A 20,373-nucleotide genomic window follows, 5' to 3' on the forward strand; every position below is an offset into this window, starting at 1 on the left:
GAAGTGAAATGAGTTTAAAAAAGAAAAACAAGTAAAGATAAAAAATATAAAAATATTTGATAAAGATAAGCAAATTATTGCACCTATGTTAGAGAGCAAGGATGACTTAAAAACTCATAGGTAAGCAATTGAAATTTTTGCAAGGGGTGGAGACCTTCAGTAGCATCTCTGAGTGAAGGCAAAACTCACATGAATGTGCTGCTGCACCGCAAACCCAGCACACTCCGACCAAGCATCCAGTTCACCCAGGCCCTCAGCTAATTCCCACCAAGTCACACATCCCCTAACCTTGCTGGAGGAGATCTGTCAGCTTGCAAGAGTCACAGATTTTCTGGGCAGCCTGTACCACTATCCAACCACCTTCATCATGAGGAATTTCTTCCTTATATCTACTCTAAATCTTTTAGTTTAAAACCATTACCCCTTGTACTATCGCTGCACACCCTGGTAAAGAGTTTCTCTCCATCTTGCTTGTGAACCCCCTTTAAGTACTGGAAGGTCACTGTAAGGCGTCCCTGGAACCTTCTCTACTCTAGGCTAAGTAACCCCAAATCTTCTAGGAGAGGTGCTCCAGCCCTCTGATCATCCCCGTGGCCCTCCTCTGGTCCCACTCCAACAGGTCCATGTCTCCCTTGCGCTGGAGCCCACAGGGCTGGACACAGTACTCCATGTGGGGTCTCACGAGTGCAGAACAGAGAGGGAGAATCGCCTCCCTTGACCTATTGGCCACATTTCCTGAGACAGCCCAGGAGATGACTGGATTTCTGTGCTGCAAGTGCACATTGCCAGCTCATGTCAAGATTTGCATACACTGGTACCTCCAACTTATTCTCCAAAGGGCTGCTCTCAACCTGTTCACCACCTACTCTGCTCTGGTGTTTGGAAATGCCCTGGCCCAGGCGCAGGACCTGGCACTTGGTCGTGTTGAACTTCCCAAGATTCACATGGTCCCACCTCTCAATGTCAGTGTCCCTCTGGATGGCATCCCTTCCCGCTAGAGTGTCCACTGCACCACTCAGCTGGCATCACCCGCAGACTTGCCGAGGGTGCACCCATCAGACATTAACAAAATAAGGACTTGTTCTGTTGATGCCACGTTCCAGAAGTAGGTTGGGTGCACTAACCTATACACAATCTCTCACAAGTTCAGATCTTTCTCAGCTTGGGAACCCATTCCCTAGAAGCCCTCTCAAATTCTTGATTTCTCTCTTCTCTACCTCCTCATCTTCCTCTTTCTCTCCTTTACAAAAGCTTGAAGAGGTCAGAGTCCCAAGGTCTCTCTTCTAGCAGGCCCTTTGTTGTCTATCACTATGCCCGGAGACCTTTCTGCCTGTGCTAGGTGGGTATTTTATACTTTCCTCTCTTGTGAGGCCATACGCCCCCTAGGGAGAGAAACTCAGGCAGTTGCTTTGCTCACAAGACAACACACCGGTGTGTCCAGCATGCTGCCTGCAGTGCGACCTCCCCAGCTAGCACCAGGAAGCCTTCAGGAACAAGCAGAGATGGCTGTCCCCACTGAGAACTAACGCAAACAATGCTGAAGGATGGGAAACCCACATGGCACCGAGGTACGCGGAAGGTGCTCTCACAACAGCAAATTTCAGGGAGCACCTCAAGTGGAACACCCAGCCCATACTATTATCTCCGTAACAATGAAGTTTAAGTGAAACAAATCAAGTCTTATGAGCACATTTTTAACTTAATCTCTGTTGGCCTCTGCAGTTGCTTGAGACAAGGTGTGTCGTTAATGACCAATTAACTTTGGAGAAGTTCAGTCCTGGTTTCGCAACACGGCAGTCTCAAATGATTGACTAGTAACATTGGATAACTCAGCCACGTGATCAAAAACGTGATGTTGATCTAACAGAGCAGAGCACTTCAGTATATAAGCTCAGGCTTGGGCAGTCCAACTCAATTACTCCCGAGCCTCACAAGCTCTCCTCCACCTGGAAAATGGAGCTGCTGGGGGCAGCGTCTGCTGTCCTCCTGGTTTGTGTTATTTGCCTGCTCAACTTCGCCAGATGGAAAATCCGGTCTGGAAAGGGGAAGATGCCTCCAGGACCAGCTCCTCTTCCCATCCTAGGGAATCTGCTGCAGGTGCAACCAAAGGACTTAGCCAAAACCCTTGAGAAGGTACGGACTCCCTTTTTCCCCTCGGTTTCTTCTCTGGGTGAGAAGTGTGTGTGTTCTGTGCATGGGGAAAACGTCTGGCTATAGCCTGATGACTGCCAACCCCAGAGGAGCAGAAAAGCCATGGGGATCTCAGCTGTCTGCCCCCCACTGCTCTCACCCTTGTTTAGGATCTGATGGCTGACATTTGCCATGAGAGGACCAGATCTTAACCCTGCTGGTCTGTGAGGCTGCACTACCTGCAGAAGAATGGTGTGGTCACTTTTCAACTCCTCCTCTCTACATGGCCGTGTTCTCTCTTGCATTTTGACAGCTCAGCGAAGAGTATGGGCCAGTTTTCACAGTGCACCTGGGCTCTGATCCAGTGGTGGTGCTGTGTGGACATGACGTGGTAAAAGAAGCTTTGATTGATCGTGGGGATGAGTTTGCTGCCAGAGGAAGGATGCCAGTGGGAGACCGGGGTAACAAAGGATTAGGTATGTTCACTGACTGAGCTCCTCCTGAGGCTAAGGGTAGGGCTGAGGACAAGTATGGCGGGGGGTGCATGGGGCACGCCATGCACGAGGGCAGACTGAGTGATGTGGGGGGGGGTCCCACCTGGAGAACGGCAGGCAGGGCAGCCTGCAACTGTTGGCTTCCACCACCCAAAGAGGATTTCTGAGAAATGGGGCTTGACTTATCTCACTGATGCACAGTGGAAAGGCAAGCAGCAACAGCTCCAGGCTGCAGCACAGGAAATTCTGTGTGGATGTGAGGGATGAATTGTTCGCAAGGAGGTTGGGGATGTGCTGGAGAAGGCAGCTGGACTACGGGACCTCCAGAGGTTGTCTCCAGACCACAGTGCTCTATGATGCTATGTCAGTGCTATCTACAGGGCTAGGATTCACTGTCATCATGAGTCTCCATTCATCTTACATCCAGCGCACCAAAGTCAGGTCTTCGTTCTTTCTTCTTCCTCTGCAGGCATTATTTTCAGCAACAACGAGGGGTGGCTACATGTCCGTCGGTTTGCTCTCACCACTCTGCGCAACTTCGGGATGGGGAAGAGGAGCATTGAAGAGAGGATCCAGGAGGAAGCTGAGCACTTGCTTGAAGAGCTCAGAAAAACAAAGCGTATAGTCTATTTTTAATATAGCTTATATTTGGAAAAAAAAAAAAAAGAAAAAAAAAAGAAAAAAAAAAGACTGCATTTAGGGAGCCCACGTTCTTAAGCATAAATTGTGGAGTCTCCATCCTTAGAGGTATTCAGAAGTTGTCTGGACATGGTCCTGGCCAAGTGGTTCTAGCAGGGGGTTGGACAACCATCAACAAATGGTTTGTCAACCATTTTGTGATTCTGTGAATAGATGTTCCCATGCATTTGGTCCTTGCAGTAGCTGTCCCTCGTTACAAAGTCGTTAACAATTCCATGATCATGTACTGTACTTTTTGAAGAACCCGTGTCAAAAGGGACTGTGATTTTCCACTAACCACCAGAGGTCAGGTTACCCATGGTAGCTGTAGGTTTTGCTTTTTTTATTTATTTTTTTATTTTTTAATGGCTTGTAACTTTTCTGAACTCACAGAAATGCCCTTCGACCCAACATTTATGCTGAGCTGCACTGTCTCCAATGTCATATGCTCTGTCATCTTTGGGAAACGATATGACTATAAAGACAAGAAGTTCCTGTCCCTGATAAACAACATGAACAACATCTTTGAGATGATCAGCTCCCTCTGGGGACAGGTACCTTCAGCGACCATTTCACAGTGGTAACATTCTCCCAGGGGAGCAGGAGGCTTCCCTCCCAATGAAGTCTCACTTCAGCCTTCAAACTAGGACCCATCAATGTTCTGCTGCTCAAGAGCAAGAAACACCCTTGCAAATGCAGCTGGTTTTGCCAGCCAAGTGCAGCTTTTCCCTAGTCCTAACCACTCTTTTTCTCCACCTCTGAGATTCCTACTAAGACCTCCTGTTTCTTTCCTTCCAGCTATACCAGATGTTCCCAGAGATCCTGGATTACTTGCCTGGCCCACACAACAATGTGTTCAAAGAAATTGATGCTGTAAAAGCTTTTGTAGCAGAGGAAGTGAAGACGCACGAAGCCTACCTGGATCCCAGCTCTCCTCAGGATTTTATTGACTGCTTTCTCAGCAAAATGCAGGAGGTAAGGAGAGAGCATACAGCCTCAGCTCATCCCCAAACACCCCCTCCTTCTCCTGACTAATAGAGATATTGGGATAGCCCCTTGTCAGTGCTGAAGCCAGGCAACTGGTCTGTGCAAGTGGAAAGACACTGACAATACCCCTGATGTTGCCTGTGCTAGAGCGTATAGCTGGTGGTCTGCACACTCTGCAGTCACTACCCTCAGCTGCTTGGACACCAAGACCTACACCTGCTTGCACCAAAACACAGGCGTATTTGCAGGCTGGTCTTGCAGTTCTTGCACTGGAAAGCGGTTGGCACAGCAAGGGCAAGCAGACAGTTATATACCTAAGATAGAGTGTACAGCTTCAAAGAAGGCTGCTCTGGAGTCTTGCTTACTGCACAAAGATAGCATTGAAATGTCCCACATGGCTGCCACACCGTATCAGAAAAATGCAACAGCTCTGGGTGGAAAGTAGGGCCCAGGATGACACAAGAAAGGGCCCTTTTCTCAGTTCAACTGGAGAAATAACCCAGCCTTTTCTCTAGGAAAAAGACCAACCCAATTCCAGCTTCCACTTGAAGAATCTGATAACCACAGCCTTTGACTTGTTCATTGGTGGAACTGAGACAACTAGCACCACCTTAAGATATGGGTTTCTGCTTCTTCTCAAATACCCAGAGATACAAGGTACCAGTCTATGATCTCTTCTCCTCTAGCCATTCCCCTGGGCTGGACACAGATCTAATGCTACTGCCTTTTCAACTTTTCTTCTCTCATATTCTATATAAATGGGCAAAGTCCTTGTATGCTCATACCCCTGGGGGGCCATTACACATCCCTCAGCTTCACTGGCCATCAACAGCAAATGCACCCCCTCCCCAGCCAGGGACTCGGCTGTGTCCACATCTTTCTCTCTTGGTACTCCTATTTAGCCCAGTTAGCTATAAGGGCATTCTTTGCACAGGCTGCAGTGGAGCTGCTTTCCAGACAACACCAAAATCAATATAAATGCTCCCATCATTTGCTAGCAAATCCATGAGGTTTGTGGACAGCTTAGGACAACCTGTTTGGGTGGGTTTGGCTTTATTCACCCATCTTATGGTTTGTGCTTCTCTTGACAGAGAAAGTTCAAGAAGAGATTGACCGGGTCGTAGGACGATCACGAAGACCTTGTGTGGCTGACCGGACCCAGATGCCCTACACAGATGCAGTGGCCCATGAAATCCAGCGCTTCATCACCCTCATCCCCTTGAGCGTCCCCCATGCTGTAACCAAAGACGTCTACTTCAGAGGGTATTTCATTCCCAAGGTTAGTGGGCAAGCTCCCTCAGGTTCAGCAACAAGGTGGCAGCATGCTTGTTCTTAGGCTGTCGGCTACAAGCCAGAAGCTGGAAATGCTGTGACCTGACCATGTCATCACCTGGGCCTTCATAAAGGTTTTTTCCTCAGATCCCCAGGCCACTGTAGCATGTCTGCAATTCCTTGTTGCTGCCCCCTGGGCTGAGACCAGAACACTAGGTCTGCCCAACAACTCTGCTCACTTGCTCTGCAGGTTGACCTATCAGTAGAAACACGCTGAGCTCACAAAAAAAAAAACAGAGCAGAGTCTCCTCACAAAGGCAGCAAAGCTGTGGAACTGCTCACTGCCATCCGGGGGAGCCTGGACATCTCCTTGGAGGCAAAGTCAGTCTGTGGTTATTGAGACCAAAGAGACCCTGAGGCGAAACGTGATGGAAACTGTATTTACATTCAGATGAATGAGTAAAACCTGTTTGCCCTGTTCTTACACACTTATTGAGGCAATCATTGTTGGCCACTGCCAGAGGCAGGCTGATAGGCTAGGGCAGCCCATGGCCTGGCCTGGCCTGGCCTGGCCTGTACCACTGCAGTGATGCTCATGTTATTTCCTACCTTCTGAGGGACCATGAACACTGGGGAAACAGCAGCATGTGGGCTGTTGGCATTATGATTTTCATCTGTCAGTGTAAAATCAAAAGGCAGGGCCCAGGGAACTGTTCAGCTTCTAGCAGAGTGCTCTTTTGTCATCACTTCTGGATTATTTATCCTGTTACCCAGTCAGTGGCTGCTCAGAAAGTGAGAAGAAAGAGGATGGTGCCAGGAGAAAATTGTCAGAAGAGAAGAGAGCTACAATCTTGTGTGCTTTTGCTTTTCAGGGCTCACAGAAACAAAGGAACATTGTACATCTACAAGTTCATTATAGTGAAACACCAAGAAAGAAGAATTAGGTGGGGTGTCCCCAAACAACCAGAGAAAGGAGAGGATAAATGGGCTGAAACAGAAAGGGAACACAAGAGGGGCAGCCAGAACAACTGTCTATGCTGTGACATCTAGCAGGGCCTTCCTAAATCTGCCTCTCCAAAGGGAGAGTCCCCAAATGGCAGCTGAAGGCTCTGAGAGGATTGCACTAGTCAGCTCGGCCTTAACTTGGCAGACAGTTGGAGTAAGTGACCTAACTCGCCTCCCTTCACTTCTGCTCTTCTTGTCTTACTGCAGGGCACCACAATCTTCCCCGTCCTCAGTTCTGTGCTGTATAACAGCAAGGAGTTCCCAAACCCAAATGAGTTTAATCCTGGACATTTCTTGAACGAGAACGGCACCTTTAGGAAGAGTGAGCTCTTCATGCCCTTCTCAGCAGGTAACGCACGGGCTTCCTCTCCCAGGAGCTGCTGTCCTTCCCTGGGGGAACCACCCTTCTTTTCCCCATAACACCTGCTCCCCGCGTGGTCCTGCCAGTACTTCCCTGGGGCTCGCTGCTCTCTGTGTACCTCCTCCCTGCTGCTCCCTTCCCCACCCACATCAGCCCTCTCTTCTGGGGCCTCGTGGCTTTTCGGAACTCCCACTGGGAGCTGCTGATGTAATGCCATGAACGGGTGCCACTCACGCTTCCCAAAGCACCTGTCACTTTCATACACAACCACTGAAGCCATTCTTAACCTACCTGTCTTTCTGTGGCAGCTCCACTTTTTCTGGGCACCTTTAAGTAGGCTACACACAACCACTCACCTACCAACAGCCCCGACCTTCCACTTTCTCACTCACTCTGTGTCACCTCACTCTCTCGTCCTCTCCACGTGATGCCTCCTCCACACTCAAGGCTTCTCCTGTTCTTCTTTCACACACCCAGCCAAGCTCCCAGTCAGTCACCTCCCTGCTGCTATTTACTAGCTTTATTTACTAGCTGTACCTAGTAAATAAAGCTGCATAGCACGTAGGCCTAGCACAAACTCCAACCCACACAGCAGCACCTGCTCAGCACTATTTGTTGTGTTTACTTCCAGGGAAGCGAATATGCCCTGGAGAGGGCCTGGCACGCATGGAGATATTCTTGCTCCTGACCACAGTCTTGCAGAACTTCACTTTGAAGGCTGTCCTCAGGCCTGAGGAGCTCAGCATAACCCCTACACTGAGTGGAACAGGAAATGTTCCTCCCTCCTACCAGCTCTGTGCTATTCCCCGCTGATGGGCACGAAACCTCTCTGCGGTGTTCCCTAGCCTGTCTAGTCCTCTATATCTCTCTCCCCTACTAAATCTAATGACAGGAGCGTTGGCTCACCTACCCAACACCTCCATGAAGACAGCTCCCGAAGTCCCAGGCTCTTCAAACACGGATGCATACACAGAGCAGATGATTTCAAAGCCTCCTAGAATTGCTCTGCCATGTCACAGGGAAGTTGTGTGTGTGTGTGTGTGTGTGTGACTCTGCAGCCCCTTGCACTGACACTGTGTGTGTGTGTGCTCACTGAGCACAGAAGTCTCACTGAACAGCGACGTTTCTGACAAACGTGGCTCCTGTGGCTGCCCATGACCTGCTTCTCCTGCAGCACATCCCACTAAGGGCAGCATGCTCTGGTGCTGCACAGTATGGTATGTGTACATTAACAGCCCAATAAAGAAAAATCTATTTATGAGGCCTTGAGCTGCTGCTTTCTTTGGGCTGGGGCAGTCCCCGCAGCCAATGCTCCACTGCAGAGCAGGTCACAGCGCTTGCGGCCACAGCGCTGCCAGAAGAGCTGTCCTTCCCAGGGCGAGGGCCCTGCCTGCTTCACCACCGGATTCCTGCTGTTGCCTGCAAGGAACCCTGCCAGCCCTGCAGCCTGCAGCCGGCTGAAGGACGGTGACAGCATACCTCCTGGAGGACAGCACTCCTCCATTCACAGGCTGAAGCTCTGGCTACTTTCAATGCTGTGCCCCTTTGGTGGGACCTCTGCCTCCTCCTGGGTGCCCTTCTCATTCCTAGGGTACTCCATGGCCCAGCCTTTCCACATGCTGGGAGCATCTTCCCTATGGCTCCTCTTTCTTCCCAAAGCATTTGCCAACACAACCCTGCCTGTCACTGCGGCCACCCAGCATCCTCACATGAATCAAGATGGGGCTGCAGAGGAGATCATTTCTCTGGATGGTGTCTCTTACTGAAATCATAGGAGAATAAACATTCCCACTTCACCTCCCAGCTGAAATACCTTTTGTAGGGGCACAGAGAAAATAGTATGAGTGAGACACCACTGTGGGTAAGGATTAGCTGAGAACTAAGGGAAATTGCCATCCCTGGGGCTAAAGTCAGCAGCTGGAACTTCACTCCCTCCAGTTTTCTTGGGCTTATCACTTCACCTCATTTACAGTCTAGTCTCCTTCTGCAAAATGAAAACAAGGATGCATTCATGTTTTCCCAGGCAGTTGTGAGGAGCTCAAGAACCTGAACGATAGGGATTTCAGCAAACACTCTAGTTGTTCACTCTACTATCATTACAAGGATTTAGATGTTCTTTATTAAAATAAATTAAATTCAGCAGGACAGCAAAACCACCTCTCCCCACAGCACTTTGTTACTCCCCAAATGAGGGGAATCTCATTTTGCTTCCATATCTCAGAGGCATAATTCCAAACAGGTTCTTTCCCCATGCAGTCTCTTTGTCCTGTTCTTTAGAATTTCCTGTATGCATAAAGAGAAAACTGTTGTTCATGAAATGCAGCTGTGTAGCCCCTAGTGTCCAGGAAAAGGATTGTGTCTGTTATTTCTGGTTCCAGCCACTCTTTGGTGCTTTTCTCTCAGTGAAAGGGAGGATGATTTTCATAAACGTATTCCATCCCAGGTGGCTCTCTTCTGGGCTTGTTCATCCTTGGGGGCTTTGCCTGTGCTTGGATGTCTCGTCTGAAGTGTTTTTCTTGATCTTCATTTACATAGACGTTTTTTGTCTCCTCCATAATGGTCAGATAAAAGTCCTAGAAGCAAAATATTTATTTCTGTGATGGCTGTAACAAAGTACTCAGGCTACAGAGAATACAGTGCATGAGAATTCCTGCCTTTATTTGGAAATGTTTGGCAGTATTTTGAAGAAAATGTATTTGCTCACATTTCAGGTTCATTCCTCCCTCCATTTTTGCCCATGCAGGATGCAGCTGTAATACCTGTGTACTCTAAAACAATGGCAATCTATTGCTGGACCCTCATCTGAGATTGCATCAGACAGACGTACAGCTAGAAACAGCAGCAGTGTAGGAGCCACAGGCAAGCATGGGGAGAGAGCTTTCCATGAGGTCTCTATTATTAGTCTAGGGCTACCCTTAAAGCCAGTCCTTTGTTTAGTAACTCACTCGGAAGCCTGTGTGCTACAGTAAGAGTCAGTTAACAGATGACTTACATCTGGAGGTCTGGGAGGGGATCGTTCATATTCATGTTCTTCCTGTATCTCAGGACACCCACTTGTCTGAAGAGATGAACAGAAAGAGTGACAAACACCACCTATCTACAATTCACCAGCAGTGCAAGAAGTACAGAACAGGGAAAAAATGTTCTGTTATCAAACTGCTCAGAACTCAGAACATACTTGGGGCATAAATAACCACATGGAATAATATCTAACATAATCTAAGCTGGACATCAAAATGATTTTTCATCTGGGACAATCACGCAGGCCACGTGATGCCAGCCCATGGGAATTACCTTGTAGATGTGAACCCTTGATGCCCAAGAATCGCCTTCACTACAACATCCTAAATCCACCTGGTCCCCTTTAATACAGGGGAAAACACTCACTTGCACGGCTGCCACAATGCTTCCTGACTTTCCTCTTCTGTGGACACATGAATGCTTTTTCACCCCAGAGGAACAAGGCAAGGTACTACACAACCCCCTCACTCTACCCCACCAATGGGGAGGTAGGCATTTAAACCCACCCCATGGGCTGGAACAGAGGAAAAAGTTGACCAAACTACATAGTATGAAACAATTCGGCAGTGTTTTGGGAACTAAATAACACTATTTTGTAGTCAGAGGATTCCTAAATGAATGATTTCCTGTAGCAAATAACAAGAGAAATTCACTGAAGAACAATGATGATAGATTTTTTGTTTACTTCCTGCTAGTTAACAGACCACTTGGTGGTGCCTCTCCCGTATTTTCACCTGAATTTCTCTTTTATCTTTATGATCCTGTAACTCCTAAGCAGAGCAGTGACAGTTTGAGTGCCTAGGGGTGTGGTCTTGAACATCCTAAGAGCTGCAGAAGGTACTGAATCAGAACTCTGATATAGAGCACTAGGCTAGGAAGTGGCAAGGCATCCAGGAGATGGAAGGTATTTACCTGCTTCCAGCTGAAGTTTGACCACTGGAGAACACAGACCACTGCCAAGATGATTGCAAGGACCAAGGCCAGGAAGCTGGGTATCCCTGCGGCTACTCCAATCACCCAGGGCTGGTACTAACTCACAAAGAAAGAGAGTCAGGTCAAATCCATGCAGTGTGATCCTTTAATTCTGTGCTCAGTAGCAGAGTGTGGGGCTAGCATGCAACAAGGATAGCCAATGTGAGAGACAAAACTGCAGCCCTGGGCCACAACGGTGGCATCTAGCTCAGCTGCACTGCACGTGGGAACGGACAAAAGAAGCAAAGATTTGATTTTAGAGGGAAAATGCTCCATGTAAACAATCACATTAAATAATGAAGCAAACTCTTACCCCATAACAATCTGCTTGGACAGTTGTGTTTCCTGTTGCTGTTTCAGAAGTCTAGAAATAAGATGGTTAAAGAACATTGCAAAAACATATTTCATATAAAGCAAACATGGATATAGGCTAAGCAAGCAGTTGCAAGACTTCAACAACAGCACATGGTAGCTTACACATGGAGAACTCGGCTGCACCCTGAGGTTGTGGCCTGTGCTTGCCAGTCATAAGCAAGAACCCGGACTTTGGCCCTTCCAACAATAGCTCTGACTGGAAGGAATACATGTTCTTCCTCAGAAAGGGGATTAAGGCTGGAAAAAAAGCGTACACAGGAAATAAGCACAAATATATACCAGAGAAAGCTGGATTCAGAAGAGAAAGCAGCAAAAAGGGGAGCAGGAAGCCCCAAGAAATGATGTGATTTTGCAACAGGCTGCTCTCTGTCCTTGCCACATCATCTGCCTGCTTGGCCTTCCCTTGAGCATCAATCAGTGGAGGGTGCTGCACACTCTGCCTGGGCTCACAGAAGCAATGCGTGTAGTGCAGGGCCCTGAAAACTGGGCATACCCCGAAACAAAACCCTCTGGATTTTTCTAGCCATTGAAAAATGTCCCACCCAGCTCCAAAGGCACCTGAGGCCCCACAACAAGAAAGACTATCACGTAGTGATGGTGGCAAGTGCATCGCTTGTTATTCTCTTGCTCAGACTGACCCACCGCCTACAGCTGACAGCTCACGCAGTAAAATGCTGCAAACTCACTGCACGCTGGATTTGTTCATTTCTAAATAAATGAGAAAACAAGCACAAATACAGGAATCCGGGTTCTGTAAGCATCTCACCTGTCCTTATTGCTACAATATAATGTCAGCAGCGTTAGGACAGTATGTCAGAGAAGATCCCCAGCAGCCGCCAACCCATAAGAGTACCTCCCTCTCCTCCAGAACTGTATCCCCCAGCTCCTATATATACCACCATGCTGAGTAGGCAGTGGATCTTCATCCTATGCAGCGTACTTACTGTTGTGCCGTAAAAGGGTTTGGAAAATGTTGTTGTCTGCAGAGAAATGAAAAAAAAAAAAAAAGAAAAATAGAAAAAAAAACAGAATTGAGTATCAGGTGTCCTGACCATCTGTGGGAGTGGGCAGGGATATTTCTGAAGTGACTGGAGGTGCTGGCATGAGAATATACCAACGTGACCTGAATATTAAGGTATGATAGTTATTCCAGAGAAAACAAAGAGCATGTCATACTATTTAAGAAAGCAATACAAAGAAACTTGAACCGGTTTGCTTAAATTGTTTACACCATGCAGAGTCTCTGAGTAGTCAGGGATTATCACGCAATGCGCTCACCCTGGCAGCTAGCTCCCCAGTGAGGGAGGACAAGGCTGTTTGTCCCCACAGTGGCTGTGGAGCTACAGGGAAGTGGCAGCTTGTAAGAGCAAGCACCTCCACCTGCAGCCTTTGAGCCCCAGACCAACTGCATGTTCCTGCTCTTGTTGATTCAACAGACAGCTGAAAAAAAGACTTTAACTCCTTCCTGACTAAATTGTTTCCACAGACAGAAGAATAGCTGTTTACTCTGGTGCTGTTTTGCTGCCTGGGGCAGTTGGGATACAGACACTACCATTCTAGGAGGAATATAGAAAGAGGCTTGGAGAATATCAAAAGCTGCTCTCAATCTGTCTTGCTGGCGTAACTATACCATTGGAAGCAGTATATTGTCCATTATATGTTGAGCTCAATGGGCAGCTGAGGCCGCCTGTAGGGACTGGTGCTACTGACAGTGCTGGGAAGGGAAGCTTAGCTTTGGAGGCAGGCAATGAGGACAAGCAGTGCAGAAGCTTTTCCCCCCTCTCCTTTAATCCAGGGGCATCCACAGGAAGCAGCTCTGTTAAGACACTTAGGTTCAGTGTTATTATTGAACCTTGCTCAGCACCAGAAACATGTAGGAATTAAATAAAATGGAGCGAAAGAGCAAAAGCTGCTGAGATCTCCCTTGGAACTGATGTGGAAGGTGACAGAGAAGACTGAAAGGGAGCTTCACTTTGCATCCACCAAAAGCCAGTAGGGAGGGAGCTGGCAGAAAGCTGCCCTTTTTCTGTCTGCAGGAAGTTCTGCTGCCATGCACTGAGTAGGGCATGGTTATTTCAGATCAGGGAGGTCAATCCACACTGAGAGAGATGTGACTCTTCAGTTTCAGCCCAGTCTAAGTCCTGTGGTCTGGGAGCTGGACACACCACTGGGCGTGAAGGGTCGTAAAGCTCATTGAAAGGTCCAGAATTTATCCTCCTACTACAGACTACAGCTGGAGACATGTTCGGAACCGTGGCCTTTACAGGCAGGCCGTGGACACTGAATTGGAAGTATAACCTTTCAATGGCTTAGCTTAGGGACTGCAGATGTTGGGAAATGCCTCTGAGCAGACACAGTTAACAACCGGTCACCAAGTGAAAAGGATTGATTTCTTCCTAACTCCCCAGAGGCACAGGTATTGCTGCACCCAGGCTGCCAGCCAGAAATGAAATACAGCAGAGATGTTCTCACCTGAATTTTCTGTTGTGCATTCTTTGAACTTCCTCACTGAAACATACCTTTCTGAACAGCTGACCTGTTAATGTTTGAGCTTGGATATTTATCTCTCTCTCTCTGCTCTGAAGCTGTAAATTTATTTTATTTCCTTCTTCTTGGTTAAAGACTTAATGGACTTCATGATTATTTCCAGGACTGTGCATATGCAGGTTAAATGAAAGCCTGAAGAGAAGGAGCCACATAAAATGTGTTGTTTAACTCTGTTCACCTCTCTGTGCTCAAGGTATTTGTGAAACTATATCTGTGTGTACAACTGATTTTTGACAAAATTAAGTTGCCAGATAGCAACAGGTCTATTTGTTACTTGCAATAACCTGATTGGTAGCCCTTGATTTGAGTAGAAATGCTTTTCCTAGTTTATTTAATCATAGTTTCAGACCAGGGGTAAAGACTTAGTTCCTTAACAGTAGAGAACAAAAAGTATAAAGTAAGCCCTTATTTAAAGGACAAGCCTGGTTCTGCACTGGAGCAAGACACAGAACTAGCCTGTTTCTCTCAAGTGTACAGTAGCTTAAAGCAATTGTCTCAAGTCATTTGCAAAAATTTAAAAGTATGGAAATTTGTATGCTAGCCACATTGTGAGAGCCAAGGATCTTTACATGTAAATTACTATTGACTTCCAATGTATTTACTTCTAGCCATCCCAGCTGAAAATCCTGATCAGCCTGCTCTGAAATTTCAAAACTTAAAGTGAGCATAATTCAACATAGTGGTTGCAGACTGCACTGCTCCTACTTTTGTTCACGTTGCCTGGATTACTCTAGCGTGATGTTTAGAGGGCTCTGAGCATCAGTGACCTGATGTGAGTTGGGTAGATTTCCCTGCAGCACTAACTACAGTAGCTACTGTCTGCCGAGGGCACATCCTGAGCAAGAGAAAGCTTTATAACTGCAGTTTAGCTTAAAAAAGAAAACAATGCAACCATGCTTCCACTTTGCTCCAACTGCCCTACAACCAGGTGATACCTCCAGGACAGAAAAGCTGGGATAGACACTAAAACCCAGTCAGGTGTCAGAAAGCATTGGTTGCACAACAGGAAAATGCAGAGATAGCAGAAAGGTCAGCTTGACTGACTTGGTTGGGGCAGAGAACAGGAGGGCTGAATGCTCCCAGGGAGCGCTTCATCAAACGCCTGAGTGCTCCCATGGCCTCACCTCTCTTGCCCTCTGACCTCTCCCCTGAGTTCATCCACCAACCAAGAGAGACAGCATGGCTCCCACTCACCATTTCGCTCTCCTCCCCGAGAAATCCCTGCACGCGGTAACAGCTGACCGTCCGACTCCAGGTTAGCACTCCTTTTAAGATAAGTTTCTCTTCCTGTTAAAAAACAAACTGCAGACCTGTAAAGAGGAAGAGACAATGGCATTTCTGTCAGGGTGAGTCAAGTAACCTGGTTGGATCCCAGCACACCTGGTAAAGCAGCTCCTCTGCCAGGGGCAGAGTCTGGCCAGCACGTGGAAAGCTGAGCTTCAGGGCACTGAGGACTCCACCTCTTTTTTATCTGCCTCATGGCAAGCAAAATTGCTCCTGGCTCAGATGATGTGTTTAATATGTACCAGAGCCCAGCCTGAAGGGAATCCTACTTTTATTTTCTAAGGCTAACACCTCGTCTGACAGAGCACGTTTACTGGGAACGCCAGGACAAAGTGGAGGATTTCTGCCAGCTTGTTTCATGCCTGACCAACGGGCCTGTCTGCTGTAGACATCCTCCTCTGTCTCGACTGTGGTGTACCACTGAATTCATGTTTTTAAAGGATGAAGAATCTCCTGGCAGACAACAGATATTCCCTTCAGCATCTCACACATGGTGACTGGACGGTCCTTGGGCACTTTCTGGAAAATTAAGTCCTGTCTCTCGAAATGAGGCTTGGCCATTTCCCATGGCACTGGTGGCTGGCAATCAAAGTGGAAAGAGAAATTAAAGGAAAATACTATTTGGACCACAGGGAATATATATACGCCCGTGAAAGATCTCTACATGTACAACAGATAGATCATGCACACAGTGAGAACATATCTTGCTGCAACTGCAGATATCAGTGTTTCTGTGACATCGGTTCATATTCCATCTGCTATTTTACCTCCTATTTCCCCCTGGCTTCCCTTGGTCTGCATCGTTTCCAATGTTTCAACATCACTTTAGTCCATAACTCTCTATGTGTCTGGAGGCTTCCTAGCCCTCATTTTGGAAATCATATCTACCAAGTGACTTGACTGTCAGCATCCAGTCTCATTCCAGAGTCATACTGTGCAACAACACTCTGGTGCAGGATGCTGCACAGGGATGCTTGTTCCTTACTGCATTTCTGTTGCTGCTCTGCCTTTGGGAGCATCTGGGAGGAAATTCAGTCACTATGAAGTTTTGAGTGGCCGTGACGCACACCACAGGAAGCATACTGGGTGGTGGGACATGCATGAACTGGGTATGTGTTGGGGGAATAACACAGACATGATCCTTAAGGAAGCATGACACGCATCAAGCAGAGTACAAAAAGAGGAAAAAAAGCATTTTAGGTGCTGCTTGGCTACTGAACATTTTGCTGCTACAGTGGGAGTGCAGACTACAAGGCTGCAGTAAGGAACATCTGCCTTGTGTTCACCCTGCTGTCCTTTACACAGGAGTTTCATGTCCCAGAGACTTTGGGACCTGCTGCTGAAGGCTCTACCCTGTACAGCACTATATGAGCTTTCTCTTTTGAAGTCTACTTATGGAATAATTTCCAGATCCATGTTTATAACTGTAGATCTACATCCCAGATCACTAAAGGATCAGCACAGAACACAAGACAATGATGTAGCTTTTGGCTACTTTGGTCACTTCCTAAGTGTCCTTCTGATTCCAAAAACCAAGACAAAGCTAAGGCTCAGGTGAAAGTTACTTTCTGCAGACAGTAAATCCCACCCGCTATTAGCAGCAGACACAAACAACAGTCAGCAGAAACAGAAATGTATTAAGAAATTTCATCCCCTTGACGAAGTGGTAAATGCATGCATACAACATAACATGCAACTGAATCCAGTCTTTAATGAATGCAGAGACTCATTCTGCACATGTACATTTTGATTGCCCTCCACACCCTCCCTCTCCTTCCCCTCTAAAAAAAAAATATTTTAGTTAGTGAAATGTAAAACCACACAAAGACCAGAATATGTATATACACCTTTAGAGGATCTCACATTTTTTTTTCTTAAGAAACTTTCACACATTTAGGATTATTGACTGTTAAGCCCAGTCAGTACAGCAGAAATATTCCACGCAGATCATTGGTTGAAACGTACAGTACAACAGTTGTGAGTATACTGTCACAAGAGACACCTGCTTGAATGGTAACAAGTGCAGTAGATCCATCAAACCATATTGCAAGCATCTGCAATGAACCAGAGCACTGAATACAGTCTGAGAAAGATAAAAAAAAATATTGGAACAGAGAACACAGATTTTAAAGTACAGAGGAAGCTCTTACAGTAACTTCTCTCCAGAGTCATTACTCCCATTAGAGAGCCAGGAAATCTGAACTGCTGCTTGCCACTTGAAACTTTCCTTCTGCTTCACAGGGACTGGCGTCAGGCATTTATTTCCAGACCTGAGTCCCTGCACTTTTGCTTGAATGGGGGCAAGGAAGAGACCCCAGCTAGCAGACCTCACTTTCCCAGACCTGTATGGACAAACAGCTTGAGACAAAAGGCCTTGCCTGTAAAAAGGCCACAAAAACGGAAAACAGAAACAAAATAGAGCTAGAAAAACAAACAGAAATAACATGGTTTTATGCAGCCTGCAGTAAAGCTATAGTCAATTGTTCAGTATTGTTCACATGACAATTAAGGCTTTGACTACTGGTCTTCTACATGCACATTTTATATACATATAATTGTGTGTGTGTATAAATTATTTTATTTTTCTTGTTCTAAGCAAGAAAATATTTTCATGCATTTGCTTCCCATAGTATTCACAATACTTGGACCATATTCTGTTCAAGGACTTCTGGAGAGGGCTGGGTCAATTTTATTATCCATCTGGAAATGGCCTCATCTCCAGAAATATCATTTGTGCCTGACAGTGGCGCTGGCCCCCCACTTCACAGTCATACACCCAAGCAGAAGGTGTCACCCCAGAGCCTGACAGTACATTGGTTATGTAAACATAGTAATCCTTGGATTATAAATACTTTCATTAAAGCTAACATACCTCAGCTTTTAGCTCATAATTGCCCATGAGTGCCTTAATGAAATATTCAGAATAAAATCTTTTTTTTTCCTCCCATAACAGTTCAATTACGGTGCTTCCCCACAAAGCGCATTTTTCCCTACTTTTTCCCAAAGAAGTGCCAAGCTATCTGTTAATTATGCAAGTCCATGGTGCAGTAACTTCCACGTATATAATTAACTGCAACACAGAGCACATCTCAGACTTATAGCTCAAAGTGCTTAATTCATCATCCTGCACGCATGCCCGGGCTATAGGACTGCTATGAAACTAATAGACCGGGTCACGGGCTAGCAAAGAATGGAGAAGCAGCAGAAATCAGCAGAGCTCTTCCATTCCTCATCCTGTGCCTGCAGCATGCACATATTTGACAGGTTCCCAGAGTTCACCAGAACTGACCTGCAGCACGGCCTGTGTTCCTCTGCCTCAGGAACAACCAGTGACGCTACGCTAAGATATTCTGTCCAATTCTGACGCAGCGTGTCCTTCTGTGAGATGCTCTGGCTACCTGATGTCGCCGAGCACCCCTAGGTAGCTGTGGGGAGCTCTGGGGAGAGCAGCTCAGACAGCTATGAAAAGGAAGGGCTCACAAAAAAGGGGTACTAAGGAACAACAGGAGCGTGGAATGGAAGCAGCATAAAGAAGACTGAGAAAGCAAACACGGGTGGAGTGAGGAGAGACTTCTTATTTAAGATAAGGCCTGGACTGCTGCCACAGCCCTCTGACCTGTCTTGCCTGGCAGTGTAACGGGAGCAGGCTGCCAGCATTCCAGTTTCTAAGCTTTGCCAACATCACATGCCCTGCCTCCTACCGAAGCACTTCCCTGTCAGCCACAGCCTTTCCTTTGGTCACTGCATTGAAGTACTTCCATTCAACACATACTGTGACAATTACTGCAGATCAGGCACCGGGCACTTCTTGTTTATTGTGGTCTAAGTAGCTAGCAGCCCTAAAGAGACCCTCCCCGTACCCTTTCCTACCTCTCAAGCCACGATAACCAAGACAATAAATAGATGGGATAGAAGGAGCCATGGAATTTGGAGTCCCGGCCATCTGGTTGTTCACTTATTGCACAGAGTATTTTGTAGGGGAGAGGGGGTGGTCCCCAAGGTCCTTTGAGAAAATCCTACCGGGTGGCTGTCCACACCATCTGCTCCAGAAAATGCATTCAGACAGCTCATGTACAGGATGCTTAGGAAATGTCACCTAGAGACAGGATATTCAAGAGACCAAGACTTCTCTCAACTCAAGATCAGTCTTCACTCAACCCCACGGGAAGCTGTGCAAAACACAATGATTATGCCCTGACAGGTATGATTAGAAGACAATTTTTGGTCCTGGGTATGTTAACATGAGAGGGTCAAGCTAATGATTTCAGAGGCAAACCTTTGAGACTGGATTTAGTTTTAGTTACAGAAAATGCTGTACACTGCTTTAGGCCAGGTGCACAGAAGCTTAAAAAAAAGACAAAGATCACAGTTAAATGTCTCAGTCTTCAGATGGGAAATGTCTGTAAGCAGCAGTCAAATTACTTTCTCATATGCAGTGCATCCTGAAATTTGGTACTTATGTATCGGGCGTGAAAGCCTTTCTTGTTAATGGTGTCATCTGTGTGAAATCGAATCATGATGGAATCCCCTGCAGAGTAGATTTCTTCCAGAGGCTGCAGAAAAGGAAAAAAGAAAAGAGAAAAAAAAAGAACACAGATTGGTCAAGTTTGCACGCTAAATAACTGTCTGCATTACGATGCCAGATTTCAAGCTCACAGTGAAGACAGACTGGACAGGAAACATGAATACTGAGTGCTCAGTACCTCCTGTCCTGCCCTGCTTTCCTGAGCATATTCCCTTGCTCTTTGCATGCTTGCCTTTTACCATTTGAAGACTGATGCCAGTCCCTTGACATTTTTGGTCCAGTCTTCTGAGTATGCTCTAATTTGTCCTAATGTTTTCAGGAAATGACACAATGCAAAGTGGACCCTGTTGGCAGCTGAGGCCCTTCCAGGGTCGATTAGCAGCGAAATAACTTAGCCATGTATCTTACCAGCAAAACTGGTGATTTCCCTCGCTGCTGTGACCTGCTATAAGCTCCCTGTGCTTCTCTGCAGTACTGATACTTTCCCCACCACTCTGTTTGACAGTATGCAGGTAGGTGATTACTGCCCCACTGTCCTGAACTTCTTCGCACCAATCTGCTATGCCTTTGTTTGTTTTCCAGACCATCTCCCAGGTTTGCATAGACTATTGTGACACACGGGCTGCCTGATCGTTTCTCTTTAAATTCAATAAGCACATTCTCTGTTTCATTGCTGAAGTACTGGAGAAACCAAACATGGAACCTCTGGTTTTAAATACCAC

General features: G+C 46.7%; 2 protein-coding genes across 18 annotated transcripts in view; one reads left to right on the forward strand and one right to left on the reverse strand.

Annotated features, from left to right (window-relative positions):
* The first annotated feature begins 1,909 nt into the window (after positions 1-1,909).
* Positions 1,910-8,188, forward strand: LOC308197540 (cytochrome P450 2C16-like). The gene is made up of 9 exons (XM_080598179.1): positions 1,910-2,133; positions 2,444-2,606; positions 3,094-3,243; positions 3,696-3,856; positions 4,101-4,277; positions 4,805-4,946; positions 5,381-5,568; positions 6,774-6,915; positions 7,559-8,188. Exons 1-9 carry the CDS (start codon positions 1,954-1,956, stop codon positions 7,738-7,740), a joined length of 1,485 nt encoding a protein of 494 aa, XP_080454305.1. The 5' UTR covers positions 1,910-1,953; the 3' UTR covers positions 7,741-8,188.
* Positions 8,189-9,018: 830 nt separating this feature from the next.
* TLL2 (tolloid like 2) overlaps positions 9,019-20,373 on the reverse strand; it is a 93,244-nt gene continuing 81,889 nt past the window's right edge. For 7 of the 17 annotated variants that reach the window (XM_080598165.1, XM_080598166.1, XM_080598155.1 and 4 more), the window contains 8 exons: positions 19,549-19,679; positions 17,277-17,468; positions 15,037-15,152; positions 12,240-12,275; positions 11,234-11,532; positions 10,861-10,977; positions 9,920-9,985; positions 9,019-9,500 (listed from right to left, as the gene is read on the reverse strand). In XM_080598165.1, coding sequence (XP_080454291.1) covers positions 11,351-11,532; positions 12,240-12,275; positions 15,037-15,152; positions 17,277-17,468; positions 19,549-19,679 — 657 coding nt within the window. In that variant the 3' untranslated portion in view covers positions 9,019-9,500; positions 9,920-9,985; positions 10,861-10,977; positions 11,234-11,350. Of the gene's footprint in view, positions 9,501-9,919; positions 9,986-10,860; positions 10,978-11,233; positions 11,533-12,061; positions 12,276-13,814; positions 13,975-15,036; positions 15,153-16,746; positions 19,680-20,373 lie in introns of those variants that run through there. The other 10 variants (XM_080598164.1, XM_080598168.1, XM_080598167.1 and 7 more) reach the window with 10 other exon arrangements.

Source organism: Anser brachyrhynchus (genome assembly GCF_964034855.1).
Source record: "Anser brachyrhynchus genome assembly, chromosome: 6".
Taxonomy (NCBI): Eukaryota; Metazoa; Chordata; class Aves; order Anseriformes; family Anatidae; genus Anser; species Anser brachyrhynchus.